The 16,864-nt window shown below is 52.6% G+C and overlaps 1 protein-coding gene across 1 annotated transcript in view; it reads right to left on the bottom strand.

Annotated features, from left to right (window-relative positions):
• The window catches only part of FAM178B (family with sequence similarity 178 member B), a 100,185-nt gene that overhangs the window by 61,844 nt on the left and 21,477 nt on the right, over positions 1-16,864 (bottom strand). Inside the window, exons 5-6 of the mRNA XM_062208880.1 lie at positions 11,852-11,957; positions 8,574-8,658 (exon numbers count right to left, since the gene is read on the bottom strand). Coding sequence (XP_062064864.1) covers positions 8,574-8,658; positions 11,852-11,957 — 191 coding nt within the window. The remainder of the gene's footprint in view (positions 1-8,573; positions 8,659-11,851; positions 11,958-16,864) is intronic.

Consider the following 16,864-nt stretch of genomic DNA (forward strand, 5'->3'; position numbering starts at 1 on the left):
GGCTCCTGGCTTCGGATCTGTGTAACTCTGGCTGTCACAGCCAACTGGGGAGTGAATCAGCGGATGGAAGACTTCTCTCTCTCTCTCTCTCTGTCTTTGCCTCTCTCTGTAACTCTATATTTCAAATAAGTGAAATAAATCTTTGAAAAAAAAAAAAGATGATACTTGGGTTTGAATGTACCTCTCAAAGTTCTTATGTTGAAAACTTAACAAACCCAGTGCAGCACTGTTGGGAAGTGGAACCTGTAACAGGTGACTGGGTCATAAGGTCTCTGCCGTCATGAACAGATTAATGTCATCACCAAGGCAGTGAGTTAGTTATTGTAGGAGTGGGTTCCTCATAAAAGGATGAGTTCAACTCCCTTTCCACCCTTATTTTTAAGATTGATTTTTTATTATTTATTTGAATAGCAGTGAAAGAGAGAGAGAGAGAGAGAGAGAGAGAGACAGAGTGAGAGAGGGTGCATGAGTGAGATTTCTTCTCCATTGGTTCACTCCCCAAACTGCTGCAATGGCCATGGTTAGGAACCTGAGCTCTATCCAGGTCTCCCACTGGGTGGCAGGGTCCCAGTACGTGGGCCATCTTCTGCCACCTTCCCAGAAGCATTAGCAGGGAGCTGTAAAGCAAGTACAGTAGCTGGGAATTGAGCAAGTGCTCTGATTTGGGATGCTGGCATGGCAAGTGGTGGGGCCGCACTGCAACGCCAGTCCCTCCCTCCCTCCACATGGGCTTTCCCTCTCATTATGTGATGCCTTCCACCAGGTATGACACAGCAAGAAGGGGCTCCCCGGATGTGGCCCCCAATCTTAGACGTCCTAGCCTCTAAAACTATGAACCAAATAAACATCTATTGCTTATACATTACCCGGTTTGCGGTATTCTATTACACCAGACAAAATGGACTGAGACAGATGGCAATACCCAAAGTTACCTACAGATTCAACTAAAGCCACTAAAGCCTCAACCGTTATTTTGCAGAAATTGACAAGCTGATCCTAAAATTCATAAAGAAATTAGAGGGAAACAGAATAGCCAAAACCAGGTGTAAAAGGCTATAGCTGAAGGGTTCCAAATTTCGAAACTTGCTACAAACTATAGTCATGAATTTGAGAACAGGATTAAGGCCAGGTATATAAATCAATGGAATGAAACTGAGGTTTCAGAAATAAATCCTTACATTTACGATCAACTGATTCTCAGCAAAGGTGCTAAGACAATTCAATGGGGGAAAGAACAGCTGCTTCTTCTTCTTCTTCTTCTTCTTCTTCTTCTTCTTCTTCTTTTTTTTTTTTTTTTTGACAGGCAGAGTGGACAGTGAGAGAAAGAGACAGAGAGTAAGGTCTTCCTTGCCGTTGGTTCACCCTCCAATGGCCGCCGCGGCCAGCGCACTGCAGCTGGCGCACCACGCTGTTCCGATGGCAGGAGCCAGGTGCTTTTCCTGGTCTCCCATGGGGTGCAGGGCCCAAGGACTTGGGCCATCCTCCACTGCACTCCTGGGCCACAGCAGAGAGCTGGCCTGGAAGAGGGGCAACTGGGACAGAATCTGGAGCCCTGACCAGGACTAGAACCCTGGGTGCTGGCGCCGCAGGTGGAGGATTAGCCTAGTGAGCCGCTGCGCCGGCCCAAAGAATAGCTTCTTCAACAAACGTTGCCAAGATAATTGATATCCATCCATTTGCAAAAGAACGAAGCTGGTCCCTATCTCACACCATATATAAAAATGAACTCAAAACAGATCAAAGACCTAAATATATGAACTGTAACTATAAAACTTTTAGAAAAAAACATACATGAAAACTTCCAGAGGCCAGTATTACGGCACAGCAGGTTGCTGCTGCTTGCAACACTGGCATCCCACATTGGAGGACCTGTTTGAGTCCTAGCACGTTGCTTTCAATCCAGCTTCCTGCCAATGCACCTGGGAAAGCAGAGGGTGATGGCCTAAGTGCTTGGGTCCCTGCCACCCTTATGTGAAACCAGAATGGAGTTCCTGGCTCCTGGCTTTGGCCTGGCCCAGCCCCTGGCTATTGCAACAATTTGGGGAGTGAAGCAGTGATGGAAGACGTCTTTCTTGCTGTCTCTGCCTCTCTGTCACTCTGCCTTTCAAATAAATAGTCTTTAAAAAAACAACTTCCATGACCTTGTAGTAGAGAATTATATGTTTAAGTTTGTCACCAGAAACACAGGTCACAAAAGAAAAATAAATTTGGGGCCAGTGCTGTGGTGTAGTGGGCTAAGACTCCAGCTACAGTGCCAGCATCCCTATGAGCACTGGTTCGCGTCCTGGCTGCTCCTCTTCTGATCCAGCTCTCTGCTATGGCCTGGGAAAACAGAAGATGGCCCCAGTGCTCCCACGTGGGAGACCTGGAAGAAGCTCTTGGCTCCTGGCTTTGGATCAGCAAAGCTCTGGCCATTGCAGCCATTTGGGGAGTGAACCAGTGGATGGAAGGTCTCTCTCCCTGTTTCTCCCTCTCTCTGTAACTCTACCTCTCAAATAAATAAATATTTTAAAAAGAAAGAAAAATAAATTAATAAATTTGACTTCATCTAAATTAAAAATTTTCATGCATCAAATGATGACACTAACAAAAGAGTGAGACCATAACTCACAGAATGAGAGAAAATATTTACAAATCACATTGTCTGCTAAGAGGGTCTAGAATCCAGAATATATAAAGAAATTTTGCAACTCAACAACAACAACAAACACCAGACAACTCAATTAAAAAAAAAATGGACAAAGCATTTGAGTAGATGTTTCCCTAAGGAAAATATGCAAATGGCTAAACAAGCACACACAAAGATGATGGGTATGCCTCCTCATTAGGGAACTACAAGCCCAAAGCAAAATGAGATACCACTGACACCACTTCACACCCACTAGGACGGCTGCTGCCAAAAGGGTGGACACTGACAGACGCTGGTGAGGATGGGAAAAGCTGGAACCCTCCTACACGGCTGATGGGAAAGTAAAACAATGCAATCACTTTGGAAAACAGTTTGGCAGTTCCTCAAAAAGTTAAACACGAGCGTTCCACTGTGGTCCAGTGATTCTGTTCCTAAGTCCGTAGCTGAGAGGACTGAACACATAGCCCCACGCAAACACTTGTATGCCAGTATTCCTAATGCTATTGGGAAGAGCCAAAAAGTGCATACTATCCAAGCGTCCATCAACTGATGAGTGGATAAATAAAAAGTGGTGTATATATATAGAGCAGAATATTATTCGGCCACAAAAAGGAATAAAGTCTTGGTTTGTGCTGCACTATGTGTAAACCTTGAAGACATTCTGCTCAGAAAAGGAGCCAGGGAGGTGAGTAGTTAGCCTAGCGGTTAAGACGCCCGCCCCCCATACTGCAGTACCTGGGTTTGATACCCACCTCTGGCTCCTGACCTCAGCTTCCTGCTAAAGCAGGTCCCAGGAGACAGCCATGATGGCCCGAGCAATAGGGTTCCTGCCACCCACATGGGAGGCCTGAATTGAGTTCCTGGCTTCACTCTGGCCCAGCTCTAGCCATTGTGGGTGTTTGGAGAGTGAACCAGCAGCCAGCAACTCTATCTTTTTCTTTCTGCCTCTCAAGTAAATACTATTAAAAAAAAAAAGAAACCAGATACAAAAGGTTCCATACCGTATATATGGTCAGATAAATGGACAATTACATGGAATGTGCGAAATAGGCAAATCCACAGAGACAGATGGTCGACTGAGGATTGCCAGTGGCCGGCGGAGGGGGTGGGGGAAGGGACTGGGTATGAGGTTTCATTCTGGGGAGGTGAAAGTGTTCTGGAAGTATACAGTGGTGACACAACTGTGAACGTACTCAAAACTAAAAACCCTTCTGCCTTAGAAAGATGGATTGTGTGGAAGGCGAATTACAGCTGCAGACAACAAAAACTTCATCCTGGCCTTGCCCACCATTGCTGAAGCTTCACTGTGTCTGAAATGACAGCCCCGTCCTCCATGCCTGGCCCACACTTTCGGGTTCATCCCTTACTGTGCCCCTTCAGGAGGCCCTGCTCCTGCCATCTGCTTGTCTTTGCTGCCACTGCTCCCTGCTGCCCTTGCACCTCCACACACCCAAGTCCCACCTGCAAGGCTGAGAACCAGTGGGCTCTTAGCAAAAGCAGCTGCAGATGGGTTTACATGGGCGTTCTGTAGTTGTCTTACCTGAATTAGTTACCAAGAGGAGAGTCCGTATAAATATCCACATTTCAGCTGCTACCTCCAAGAGCCATGCCCCCCCCCCATTCTTCCCTGAATCCAGCTTCCTTCTGATCAAGCAATAGGGTTCCTGCCATCCACACCGGAGACCTGGATGGAGTTCCTGGCTCCTGAATTCAGATCGGCCCACCTCTGGCCATTGTGGGCATTTGGAGAAGGAACCCTGGTTTGTTCTAGAGTCTGCTCAGAGAAAGTGGGTCCCCTCCAGTGGAAGAACCATTTTACTTGTTCACCCTTGTAGAGACAGGTCTAAGAGCAGCTTTTGGGGTGCTCAGAGCCCTAAGGCAACAGAGATGGGCTCTGGCTATTTCAGCAGGAAACAGGTGTATTCTCGCCAGAATCCAGTTTACCATAAAAGTAACTGGGCTCAGGCTCCATGGCTACCCCACTGCATGGGCCCCGGGTGGAAGGCGAAGCCAGGTTGCCATCAGCAAGCGTTCCTACATGAGCATTTCTGGAACACATTCTAAAGAGATCCAGGATAAAGGGACGAGAACAGCCCGAGGTCCGGCATTTGGTATGATTTCTTTACCCATTTTAAATAAATGTTGGCTTTCATACTGAATTGTTCACATAATGAATTGGATGACTCATGTTCGAATTACAGGCAAAGGTTTTAAAGTAGCTATTGTGACTGTGCTCATTGTCACAAAGGAAAAAACACAGTCATTCCATGATACCTGAGGCCCTGCATAGCAAGGTCAGAGGGTGCTCACACTCCTGGTATAAGCATCATAGCAGGGACCAGCACTGTGGTGTAGTAGATTAAGCACCTGCCTGCGGCACCAGCATCCCTTATGGGCGCTAGTTCGAGTCCCGGCTGCTCCTTTTCTGATCCAGCTCTCTGCTATGGCCTGGGAAAGCAGCAGAAGATGGCCCAAGTCCTTGGGCCCCTGCACCCATGTAGAAGAAGCTCCTGGCTCCTGGCTTCAGATTGGCTCAGCTTAGCTCTGGCTGTTGAGGCCATCTGGGGAGTGAACCAGTGGATGGAAGACCCCTCTCTCTCTGTAACTCTGTTTCTCAAGTAAATAAATAAATCTTTAAAAAATAAAATAAATAAAATTTTAAAAATAGTATTTGTACATAACCTATAAGCATGTCCCCATCATTCATCTCTAGGGCACTTGTAACACCCAGTACAGTGTAAATATTACATAAATGGTTGCTGTTTTGCTTAGGGAATAATGGCCTCCAAAATTCTGAACATGATCAGTACAGATGCAAGTGTTTCTCTGAGTATTCTTTTTTTTAAGATTTATTTTATTTATTTGAAAAGCAGAGTTACAGAGAGAGAGAGAGAAAGAGACCTACAGACAGAGAGATCTTCCATCCTCTGGGTTACTCCCCAAATGGCCACAACTGCCAGGGCTGGGTCAAGCCAGAGCCAGGAGCTTCATCCAGGGCTCCCACATGGGTGCAGGGGCCCAGGGACTCGGGCATCCTCTGCTGCTTTCCCAGGCACATTAGCAGAGCTGAATCGGAAGTGGAGCAGCCGGGACTTGAACTGGCACCCACAAGGGATGCTGGCACTGCAGACGGTGGCTTGACTTGTATGCCAGAGCGCCAGCCCCTCTCTGAGTGTTTTTAATCCACAGTTGATGGAATCTGTGGATGCTGAACCCACGGGTATGGAGGGCTGACTGTATGCCCACGCTGCTCGAGCACAAAGGAAATCTCAGTAAAGAAGTGGAAACTATGGAAAGAAAAAAAGAACTAAATGGGAATTTGAAAACTAAAAATTCCAGTATTTGAAAGAAGGCTGGAAAAGCAAGCCTCTTGAGTTCTACCCTGGAGGGGTAAGTCCATGAGGCTTAACCCATTATGCCACTATGCCAACTCCTTTAAACTTTTCTTTAAAGACCTATTTCTAACAGTTTAATTTATCTATTTTTACTTTATTTGAAAGGTGGAGGGGGGCGGGGAGAGAAAAAGAGAGAGAGAGAGAGCGAGCGAGCACACTAGGCCAAGATGAAGCCAGGAGCCTGAAAGTCAATCCAGGTCTCTCATGTGGTGGCAGAGACCCAGGAACTTAAGCCACGACTGCTGTCTCCCAGGAAACAGGAAGGCAGGATCGGAAGTGAGGCCAGGACTTGAACCCGGGCGTCTGATATGGGATGTGGGCATCCCAAGAGGTGAGTTTAACCACTGTGCCAAACACCTGCCCCAGCGACTGAGTTTTAGTTCCAGCTTTCGGTAGTTTCTCTCCTGGCACCTGGCTGCTTAGTTCTTGACCAAGCCCCCTTTTTTATTAATTTTTTTTCAATTGTGGTAAAATAGATAAAAGATTTACCATCTTAACCACTGTGAAGTGTGCGAATCAGTGGTGTTAGGTACATTCATAATATCGTGCAGCCATCACCCCCGGCCATCTCCAGAACTTTCTCATCAGGGACAGGCGTGAGCCTAGCAGTTAGGACGCTGGTGCAAATGCCTGCTTCCCATACGGGCCCTGGGCTCAGTTCCCAGCTCTGGCTCCTGACTCCAGCTCCCTGCTATGCAGACCCTGGGAAGCAGCCGTGGTGGCTCAAGCAGGCAGGTCCCTACTCTGAGTTCCTGGCTCTCGGCCTCAGGCCAGCCTAGCCCTGCCCACGGCCGGCATCTGGGGAGTGAACCCGTGGATGGGAGCGCTCTTACTCTCTCTCTCTCTTCTCCTCCACCTCTCAAATTAAAAAGAATATATTAAAAATGTTTTCATCATTCTAAACTACTCTACACCTATTTGACCCCAAGTCCCCACTCAGCCCCTGACAACCATTTTTATCTCTGAAGCTGACTACACCGTGGACCACCCGGAAGTGGTTCACACAGTATTTGCCCTTTCGCTTCTTCCACTTAGCATGATGTCCTCAAGCTTCACCCGTGCTGTGGCACCTGTCGGAATTTTCTCGTGTTTAAGGGGAACGAAGTCCCACCATACATGAACACGACATTCATCTAGACAGCTGGGCTCCTCCCACCTCTCGCCTCCTGGGAATAACGCCACTCTGTCTGCAAGTGTCTGCGCAAGCCCCTGTCCTTCTGTGCCCCAGGCCTCTGATGTTTCCCCCGTTAGTCCAGATCCTGACCTTGGCGTGGACTCGTCTAGGACAGGTTCTATTCCCCTGGGCAGGCAAACAGAATGCCAGGCTGGCCTCTCAGGTCATGCCCACAGGAAACACCTGGAGTGAGGGGAGCCAGACCCGAACTGGCCAGGAGTGCCACGTCCCATGGAAGGCAAAGGAGGGACAACAACGTGGCAAGCAGCACAGGAGAGTGGGCTGTCCCCTGGGCGCCTGCGGGGGAGACACATACCACTGCACAGAGGAGAGGGGCAGCACAAGGGAGCCTCTGTTCCCCAAAAGGGCAGGCATGCCGCAGAGAAGGCCCCGGGGGCTCCAGAAGGCAGCCCAGGCAGCAGGGGCAGAGGTTACGCAAAGGGAGAGGATGCTGGGACTGGCGCTATATTCAGCAGCTCGGCGTGAGGGGCCCACAGGGGGACTGGCTGGGGGGAGTCTGGAATCCTCCAGTTTGACAGATAGCCCCCAGCTCAGCCAGCTCCTGAAGCTCACAGGGCTGGGGGTGCACATTGCACCCTGCAGCTATGCCTGTAGCCTTCAGAGCCCTGTGGTCTTGTGCCCTGGAGGGAGGGAGGGAGAGAGAGGTAGACTATAGCTTCGGTACAGGCGGGGCCTGGGCACCCAGGAATCCCTCTCACCCTGGACCACCAGCAGCTTTCAGATGGTTACGTGATATTTTTTGGTGCCAAAGTGTCTAAGTTTAGGTGCCAAGTGATGACAGCCTGGGAAGGGTGCAGTCGCTAAGAGGAAAATTAATGGCTCCCTGGAACTCTGACATCTTAAGGAGTAAAGATGAATTAAACACATCCCCCCAGACGACAGGGCCAAGGGACAGATTGGAGGCTCCCATTTCAGCCTGGACCACTGCTGCTCGAACAGCCGAGGGAGGCTGCCAGTGGTGGGGAGGGCGGTGAGCTTCAGGTGCTCCCCAGCGGTGCCGCCAACCCTGGCAGCTGGTCTGATTCTGTGGATGTGTTCCTGGAACCCTCCCAGGCATGCTCTGTCCCCCTCGAACCAGAGACTACCCCAATGTGAACCCAAATTTTTGGACTGCTCTGGGATCCGAGGAGACTGTGAGGTCAGCCTGGACTTGGCCACGGAGACCAGGATCTGAGGCCGGACCAAGGTGCCAATGAGCCTGCCAGCTCAGCTTTTTACTAATGCTGGAGCCAGGGCTGAAGATGGCTCTGATGTCGCCACCAGCCCCTCCCTCTGTACTGGGCTCTGGGGCACTGACAGACGTGTGTCGTATGGGGCCAAGGGCGCCAGTCTCCACCCTGCACCAGGTACTGACCAGACTGACGGAAAAGCCCATCCACACTCAGGTCCCAGAGGAGATCAAAGGCTCTTGAAGACGTTTCTGGAGGCCATGTCAGAAGCTAGGAGAAAAAAAAACAAAAAACAAAACAAAACCCAAAACAGGTGAGCAGGGTCGTTTCTGTGGCGCAAGGCAATGCCTTTCCATTACCCCGCATTAAATAAATCCCATTTCATCCTCACTAGGCCACGTAGGAGAAGGAGGATGTGGTTACTGCTGTCATCGTCCAGATGAGGAAACCATGCTGGGGGGGGGGGGGTGTCAAGCAACTCCCCTCGGGTCACGCAGCCCGTTAGTCGCTAACCCAGGAGTGAAAGCCAGGTCCGTGGGACTTAAAACTCCCTTCTCTGTCCACCTCCCTCTGGGAGGGTCTGGGGCCTTCTGGCTTTTCACTCCTTGCGGTCACTTCCATGTCCCTGCAGGGCGGGGGCCAGCGTAGAGGAGAGAAGGAGCTTGCAAGCACCGACCGGCCACAGTCAGCTGGGCAGGACCAGGTTGGCCCCGCTCTGGGAGCTTCAAATCATTTCCGGGTCAGTGTTTTACTTTCACAGTCATCTGAGACCACTGGCGTGGAAAATCCTGGTCCTGAGCGCAGATCCACAACCCCAAACAACTCCAGGCAACAGGGATCCTTATTGGAATGCTGCTGGAGTCAGTGTGTCCTGCACCGGGGATTTGGGATATGGAGAGGGTACGACACAAACAAGCGCCCAGCACCACCCACCCACAGTGCCACCTTGTCTGGGGACACACAGTCGGGGCCAGGCCTCGGGGCGGGGTTCCTGAGAGTGCTCACAGCGGTGGTGGGTGCTGTAGGGAACTCTCCCTTTCAGACACAGTGGCTTTGGAGTGCCCCAGGGCTGAATGCCACTCCTGGATCTGGCCCGAGAGCATAACCTCTCCAAGTGCAGCCTGTGTCTGGCGACAGGCTGATGCTGGGGTCCGAGGGCCTGGAGCCCTCACTTCAACTCAGGCTACCCAAAAGGGTCACCGGATTGCAGGGCCCCTCAGGACTGTCGGGGACCCCCTCCTGCTGCACAGCCCCTCCCTCTGCCGGATCTACTGCCCTCCCTGTCACAGCTGGGGCGCTCGCAGGGAAGCCACTGCCTCGGGGTCCATTCCTCTGTGACTTCTTGTAACTTCTACAGCCGAACACTCGACTCTCTAGAAGCTCACCGAGGACATACGCTACCTGCTCGTGCCCATCCTCCCTGGTGAGGCTCACCCGGAAGGTCCACACGAGGTGGACAAGCCCACGGAAGTCAAGAGCCCTGTGGCTGAAGCCTGTTCCCCAAGAGAACATGGACTGAAGCCTCTGGGGGGGGGGGCAGCAGGACCACGACCCCAGGGGAACTCAGCACCGCCTCTCTAAGAACGCAGTGGACTGAGCAGAGCTGGGAGGTCTGACTCGCCCGCCCCCAGCTCCCAGGATGGACCCCAGGTGTCCGTGTAGGCTCCTGCAGCCCCGCTCACCCAGCTGCCTTGACTGGACCAGGGGACCATTTAATCCTCTCAGGAAAACTATACTGTCCTTCCTGGGGACTCAGATTTGTGGACACAGCCTGGTCTTGCTTGGCCAGGGAGCCCCCCGGGGAGGAGAGAGAAGTGGAGGCTGGTCCAGCATCCTGATGCTTCCCCATCCTGGTTCCAGCTCCGCCCGAGAGCCAGCCACATCCCAGTCCTGGGATCCCCGGGACCGTTCCCACTCTGGTGTTAAGAATCCCCAGGAGGCTGCAGGGGGGCCCTTCATGGATTTCTGCCTCTTGCAGCCAGAGTCCTCACTAACCATATAAGCTTCTGAAGTGCACAGAGCATACTGCCCAGAGGTCTCCCAAAGCCAAGGGCATCCCTCTCGCCAACCTGGCTTCCGCCGTGGCAGGGGATGGGGCTTCTGCTTTTCCTCTCCACAGGGCGTGAACCGGGGCCTCCGTGCGCTGACAATGCCAGGCCCTGGGCCGAGCAGTGGCCAGGGCGGTCTGCGAGGGTTGCACACTTCTCTTGCACACGGGGCCATCGGAGGCATAGGGCAGATGTTAAGGAACACGCCCACAGGTGACCAAGCTTGCACTTTGTCTTGGGGGAGGCTCTGGGGTCCCAGGACCTCATGGAGACTGATCCCCCCCAAGAGGAAGGGCACTCCACGCCGTGTCAGGGTCACACAAGGCCCCTCTGTGGGCGCCCTCTCAGTTGGGCTCTTTGTGCCTCCCAATGCCCAATTGTGTGCTTCGTCATCTGCTGTGCAAGGAGCAGCGAGAAGCTGCCCTGGCTGGGGTGAGAATAATGGGCACACTGTTCCCTGTTCCTCCCCATCCACTCCCACCAGGCCGCGGGGGGAGAGGGGCACCAGAGCAAGGGCCACAGCAGGGCCCCAGGAGCCTGGGGTCTTTCTCCTCTGCAGCACGGAGGCGGCCCCAGGGCTGGGGGCTGGGGGTGGGGGAAGCAGAGGGAGCTGGAGGGCTCTGCCTGGAGTGTGGCCAGCCTGCCGAGGGGGAGGACTTCCTTGAACCCGCCCTGCACAGTGGCTCTGATTTACAGCTGGGGTCCAGGCTCCAACTGGCAGCAACAGGACGAGCTGGAACTTGTGGCCAGCCCATCCCCAGGGGCCCTGGGAGGGGGCCCAGGCCAGGCAGGCATCCTCATGCCAGGCATTCAGATCGGAGCAGTTGGTTCCTGCTGGGTTTTTACTGTCTCTGTCTCTCCAAAAGTTGCAAGCCCCAGGCAGGGTGGATGTTCCCCCAAGGCAGAATGTTCCAACGACACCCAGGAGGGGAGAGACTGCAGCTGCAGGCTCCTCTGGCCGACTAACGGCAGACAGGAAGCAAGCCCTCCGACCCACCAGCACCCTAGGCTTTAAATCTGTGGGCACCCCCCTGCCCCAGGGGGCTGCCTATCGGCTAGGGGACCTTGGTGGCCGGGGAAGAGATTTTTGACACAACAGGAGAACCTCGTTGGGCAAGCATGGATCTACACACTGAGGGGTTGGACTTCAAGTCCACTGGCAGCGCCAGGCCCCTCCGGAAAGCTAAGCCAGGCTTCTGGGTGGCACAGGCAACACCCGGAGAGCTGCACACCGAGCGGGAGGCAGAGGCCACACCTGGGTCCCGGTGAGGATTAACTCTCCATCAGCTTTCCTCCCTCCTCTGCTCTCAACCCCACACAAGGTTAATGCCCAGCCCCGCTCCTCCTGCCTGCAGGCTGGCCCCAGCTAGGAGGCTGCTGCACTCCCGCCACCTAGCGGCTGGTCTGGTCCTCACCTGGAACAGCCATTGCAGCAGGGGCACGGGGCAGCTGGTCCTGTGCAGGTAGATGTTGCTAAGGAGGCCGTCGTGCAGGAAGGAGAGCTGCTGGGCCTGTGAGGAGCTGAGGGACAGGGCAGCGAGGTTAAGGGAGGTCCATGGGACATGGTCACGTCTCAGCCACTCCAAGAGCTAACAGGCTTTTCCAGTCCTCAACATGAGGTGTTCTCATCAAACTTACCTGCTTGTTGCAAGGGCTTTCCATGGATATTCCTGGTTCCCACCCCCCAACCCTTTTTAGAAGATTTATGTTTTTGTTTGAAAGGCAGAGTTACAGAGAGTGAGAGCGACAATGAGAGAGATCGATCTTCCATCCGCTGGTTCACTCCCCAAATGGCTGCAATGGCCCAGGGCTGGGCCAGGTTGAAGCCAGGAGCCTGGAACTCCATCTGGGTCTCCCACATGGATGGCAGGAGGCCAAACACTCAGGTCATTTTCTGTTGCTTTCCTAGGACCATTAGCAGAGAGCTGCATCAGAAGTGGAGCTGCCAGGACTTGAACCAGAGCCCATATGAGATGACAGCATTGCAGGTGGCAGCTTAATCCATTGCCAGCCTCCCTCACAGTGGCTTTTTTTTTTAAAAGATGTATTTATTTGTTTGAAAGGCAGAGTTATAAAGAGGGAGGAAGAGAGAGAGAGAGAGAGTCTTCCATCCGCTGGTTCATTCCCCAGATGGCTACAACGGCCGGAGCTGGGCTGATCCAAAGCCAGGAGCCAGCAGCTTCCTCCAAGTCTCCCACCCGAGTGCAGGAGCCCAAGAACTTGGGCCATCTTCTACTGCTTTCCCAGGCCATAGCAGAGAGCTGGATCGGAAGCGGAGCAGCCAGGACTCAAACCAGTGCCCATATGGGATGCCGGCACTGCAGGCAACGGCTTTACCCACTGCGCCGCAGTGTTTTAAGTATACATCTGTGTGGCACACTTTGATGGAGAGGGAAACTGAGGCATTTACCAGGGGTGAGCAGAGCGTCTAGGTGCCTTGACTGCAGGCTCTGACCTGAGGGGCAGACAGGATTACCATTCAGCCGTGCTAATATCACGGTATCTGGTTACACAGAGAGTTTCTGTCTGTCATTGCTTTTTCCAACACAGAGAGGACACCTGAGAAGATGGGAAAATAACAGAAAATAATTTCCCAGGACTAGGAAATTCTGGGAAGGGAACAGTCAACAAGGATTCCGTAAAGGACTCTCAGAAACCGAGAGCAGCTGCTGTCCCCGAGTCAGAGGAATGGCGCTCGGGCTGACCATGGGCCCGTGACCTGTGGTGTCCATTCCAGCTGGCTGGGCAGTCAGACCGCCGGCCTGGGGAGAAGGCCTGCGTTAGGTGCAGCACTGCCTTTGCAGGACACCTTGGTCTATCCCAGGTCTCCATGAAATGAGTTGAAGTAGTCACGTGTATGTGTTTGAGACTCATTTTATTTATTTAAAAGGTAGAGTGACAGAAAGAGAGGGATACACAGAGAGAGCTTCCATACACTGGTTCACTCCCCAAATGGCCACAATGGCTGGGGCTGGGCCAGGCCAAACCAGGGGCTTGGAATTCCATTCTGGTCTCCATGTGGGTGACAGGGAGCCAAGTACTTGGGCCATCATCCACTGCCTTTCCAGGCACACTGCTAAGCAGGGAGCCGGATTGGAAGCAGAGCAGCCAGGACTGGAACCAGTACTTTGATAGGGGATGCCGGCGTCGCACGTAGCAGCTTAACATGCTGCACCACAACGCTGGCTCTGCTCGTGATGGGCACAGGGGCTCTGCAAGTCATTTTAGAGGGATTGGCTGGGCTTGGTCACCTTCCCAACTCCACCCAGATAGACTGTCTTTGGGGTGGATTTCTCCACTCTCTGTATGTTTTCTGTCTGTTAATATTTCTCTTTCTAGATAATGTCCCATTGAGAATTAATATGGAGTCCAGGAAATGAAAAAGTAATTTCAAGTTTGTTGTTTTTTCTTCTTTTTAAAAATATTTTATCACTCAAATTTTTTGATTAACGTAGAATACTTGCACATTTTTATTGGGCAGAGTGCAATATTTCAACACGTATACATAGCATAAATCCGTCATGGCAAGCAATGAGTTTTCCTACTTCTTTATCTTTTGTGTTTGGAGCCTACCAAGTCCTGTTCTTCATTTTAATGGCCAGATGCACACCAAGAACATTTCAGATAGATAGCATTTAACGTCCTGACCCTAGGTAGAAATTTCCTTGGTTAGTCCAACCTCTTCCTTTTTCCCCTCCTCCCCCACCCCTTCCTTGTCCTCCTCTCTTTTCTCCTTTTTAAAAAAAAGGACATAGGTCTTTAATCTGCCAGGAACAGAACGCTCCACAGCAAAGATCCCCCAAGCCAAGCTGCTGTCTCCTTGAGGATGCCCAGGCAATTTGCAAAGTGTGTGTGTTTTTTTTCCAAGTCATTTAAGTTCAGAGGAGAAAGCAGCTTTGTTCCTGGGCTTACGAAGTTTACCGCTGGAAAACAGACCCTGATGTGTACATCCAAACACGCGTGAGCCCCCGGGGCTGCTGGCACAGGCTACTCTGCCCCACGTGCCCGGTCACACGGATACTTTCGCGGGCTGACCCTGACAGGCAATGCCTTCAAGCACATGCACAATACCCAAGTAAACAAAGTCTGGAGGGCCTTGCAAATTGGCAGGACCCCAGCTGAGGCCATGTGTCGAGGAGGCTGGAGCTCCAGGGGCACTTAGGAGATGCTGGCGTGGTGCGGTGGGTGAGCGGGCGCTCTGCCAGTTTCCCAGTGGGGTGGTGGTACAAGCCCCCGTTGGCTCAGAGTAACACATTTGCAGCTGCTGCTCTGCGTGAGAGACGTCCTGGGGTTGCAACGTCTTCCTCCTGCTAAGCAGGCCTTGCAGAATGATCCGTCTGCCTCTGAGTCCACTGCTGCTGGGCTGGGTCTCAACTGTAAGATCTCGGGAGAAAGAGAGCGCCGGCAGACATAGTCCTGCTCTTCCTTGGAGCGAGCGCGAACGAACAGCTTTCAAGGAGCTCCATGGGCTGTCTCCGGTGCAGGCTGGGTCATGAGCTGGTGTGGTGCCCGCCCGCCTGGCACCAGGGGAGTGCTGCTTCCTTTCCGCGGAACCGCAGGAGCCTCCACCTGGTCACCATGGCACGCAGTAACCTTGGTAACCTCGGTAACCTCAAGTGTGCCATACTGTGCGGATCCTCTCCGCACAACACACTGCCCTGGCTGGGAGCACAGCAGGGGGGAAGGGAAGCGATGGGAGGAGCGAGCAGGGGAAGCTCAAATGCTGTGGGTGATTCAATCAGATGTTATCAGATTTACAAAATCCCGCGTCATGCTTCCACGTCAGGAAGGCCGTCCCTGGGCCCAAGCGGGTGCCTTCGTCCGTGCTTAGGCCAATGCTGAGGTCAGAAGTTATGCTGAGAATGCCAGAGGATTTTGGAGTGAGAAGTGGGGGTGGGGTGGGGGATAGCAGGTGCCACACAGGCCTGGCTGAGAGTGAGGCACACAGCTGTCACCCTCAAGGATCCCAGGGAAGGGAGGTTCCCACCCAGATCCCTTAGCCATGGCTGGAGATGAGAGGAGCACAGGGCGCAGCCACAGCCAGAGCCCTGCTAATCCCCAGCCGCGACAGCAATGACAGAGGGCGGATGTCTGCGTTCACCCCACCCCCACCCCGCCCCTGGCTGCCCACTGGAGCAGAAGGCGGGGAAGGAGGGAATCGGACCGGAAGGGAAACACACAAACAAGTCGGCTCAGAACTGGGGGAGCTCCAGCCTTCTCCCTGGCATTTCTGTCCCTGACGACGTCCAGGGAAGATTCTTCCAGCCTCTCCCTCCTCATCTACTTCACGGGCAGCAGTCCCAGAGGGCACAGTCTCTGCACACCTTGGGATCCCGAGTGATGGCAGAAGGATAAACACTAAGCGTAGTTATTTACATGGGCTCTGTTGCTGGCCCTCTGCCAAGTTACCCAAATCAAAGTTTCAATAAAATGCCTGCGTAGAACAGAAACAAACAATGGCTAAGGCTTCCCCTCCAGAGCCCCTGCTTTTTCTTTTCTTTCTTTCTTTTTTTTTTTTTTATAAAGACTTATTTATTTTATATGAAAGGCAGAGTCACAGAGAGGCAGAGGCAGAGACACATAAAGAGAGAGGTCCTCCATCCGCTGGTTCACTCCCCAGATGACTGCAATGGCTGGAGCTGCGCCAATCTGAAGCCAGGAGCCAGGAGCTTCTTCCAGGTCTTCCACGTGGGTGCAGGGGCCCTGAGACTTGGGCCATCCTCCACTGCTTTCCCAGGCCATAGCAGAGAGCTGGATTGGAAGTGGAGCAGCAGGGACTCGACTGGCACCCATATGGGATGCCGGCACTGCAGGCAGTGGCTTTATGCGCTATACCAAAGCACCGACCCCTGCTTTTTTTTTTTTTTTTCCTTTTTTTCTTTCTTTCTTTTCTTTTTTTTTTTTTTGGACAGGCAGAGTGGACAGTAAGAGACAGAGACAGAGAGAAAAGTTTGGTTCACCCCCCAAATGGTTGCTAAGGCTGGAGCACTGCACTGATCCAAAGCCAGGAGCCAGGTGCTTCCTCCTGGTCTCCCATGTGGGTGCAGGGCCCAAGCACTTGGGCCATCCTCCACTGCCTTCCCGGGCCACAGCAGAGAGCTGGACTGGAAGAGGAGCAACTGGGACAGAATCTGGCGCCCCAACCGGGACTAGAACCCCGGGGTGCCGGCGCCGCAGACGGAGGATTAGCCTAGTGAGCCGCGGTGCCTGCTGCTTTTTCTTTTTCTAAATTATTTTAAAATTTTTATTTGAAAGACACACAGAGACAGAGATCCTTCATCCATGGAGAGACAGACCCAGAAAGAGACAGAGCGAGATCTTCTATCTGCTGGTTCACTCTCCAAATGCCTGCAACAGCTAGGGCTGGGCCAGGCTGAAGCCAAGAGCCTAGAACTCTATCTGAGTCTCTCGCATGAGTGCCAAGGTTC

Source organism: Lepus europaeus, chromosome 13 (genome assembly GCF_033115175.1).
Source record: "Lepus europaeus isolate LE1 chromosome 13, mLepTim1.pri, whole genome shotgun sequence".
Classification (NCBI taxonomy): domain Eukaryota; kingdom Metazoa; phylum Chordata; class Mammalia; order Lagomorpha; family Leporidae; genus Lepus; species Lepus europaeus.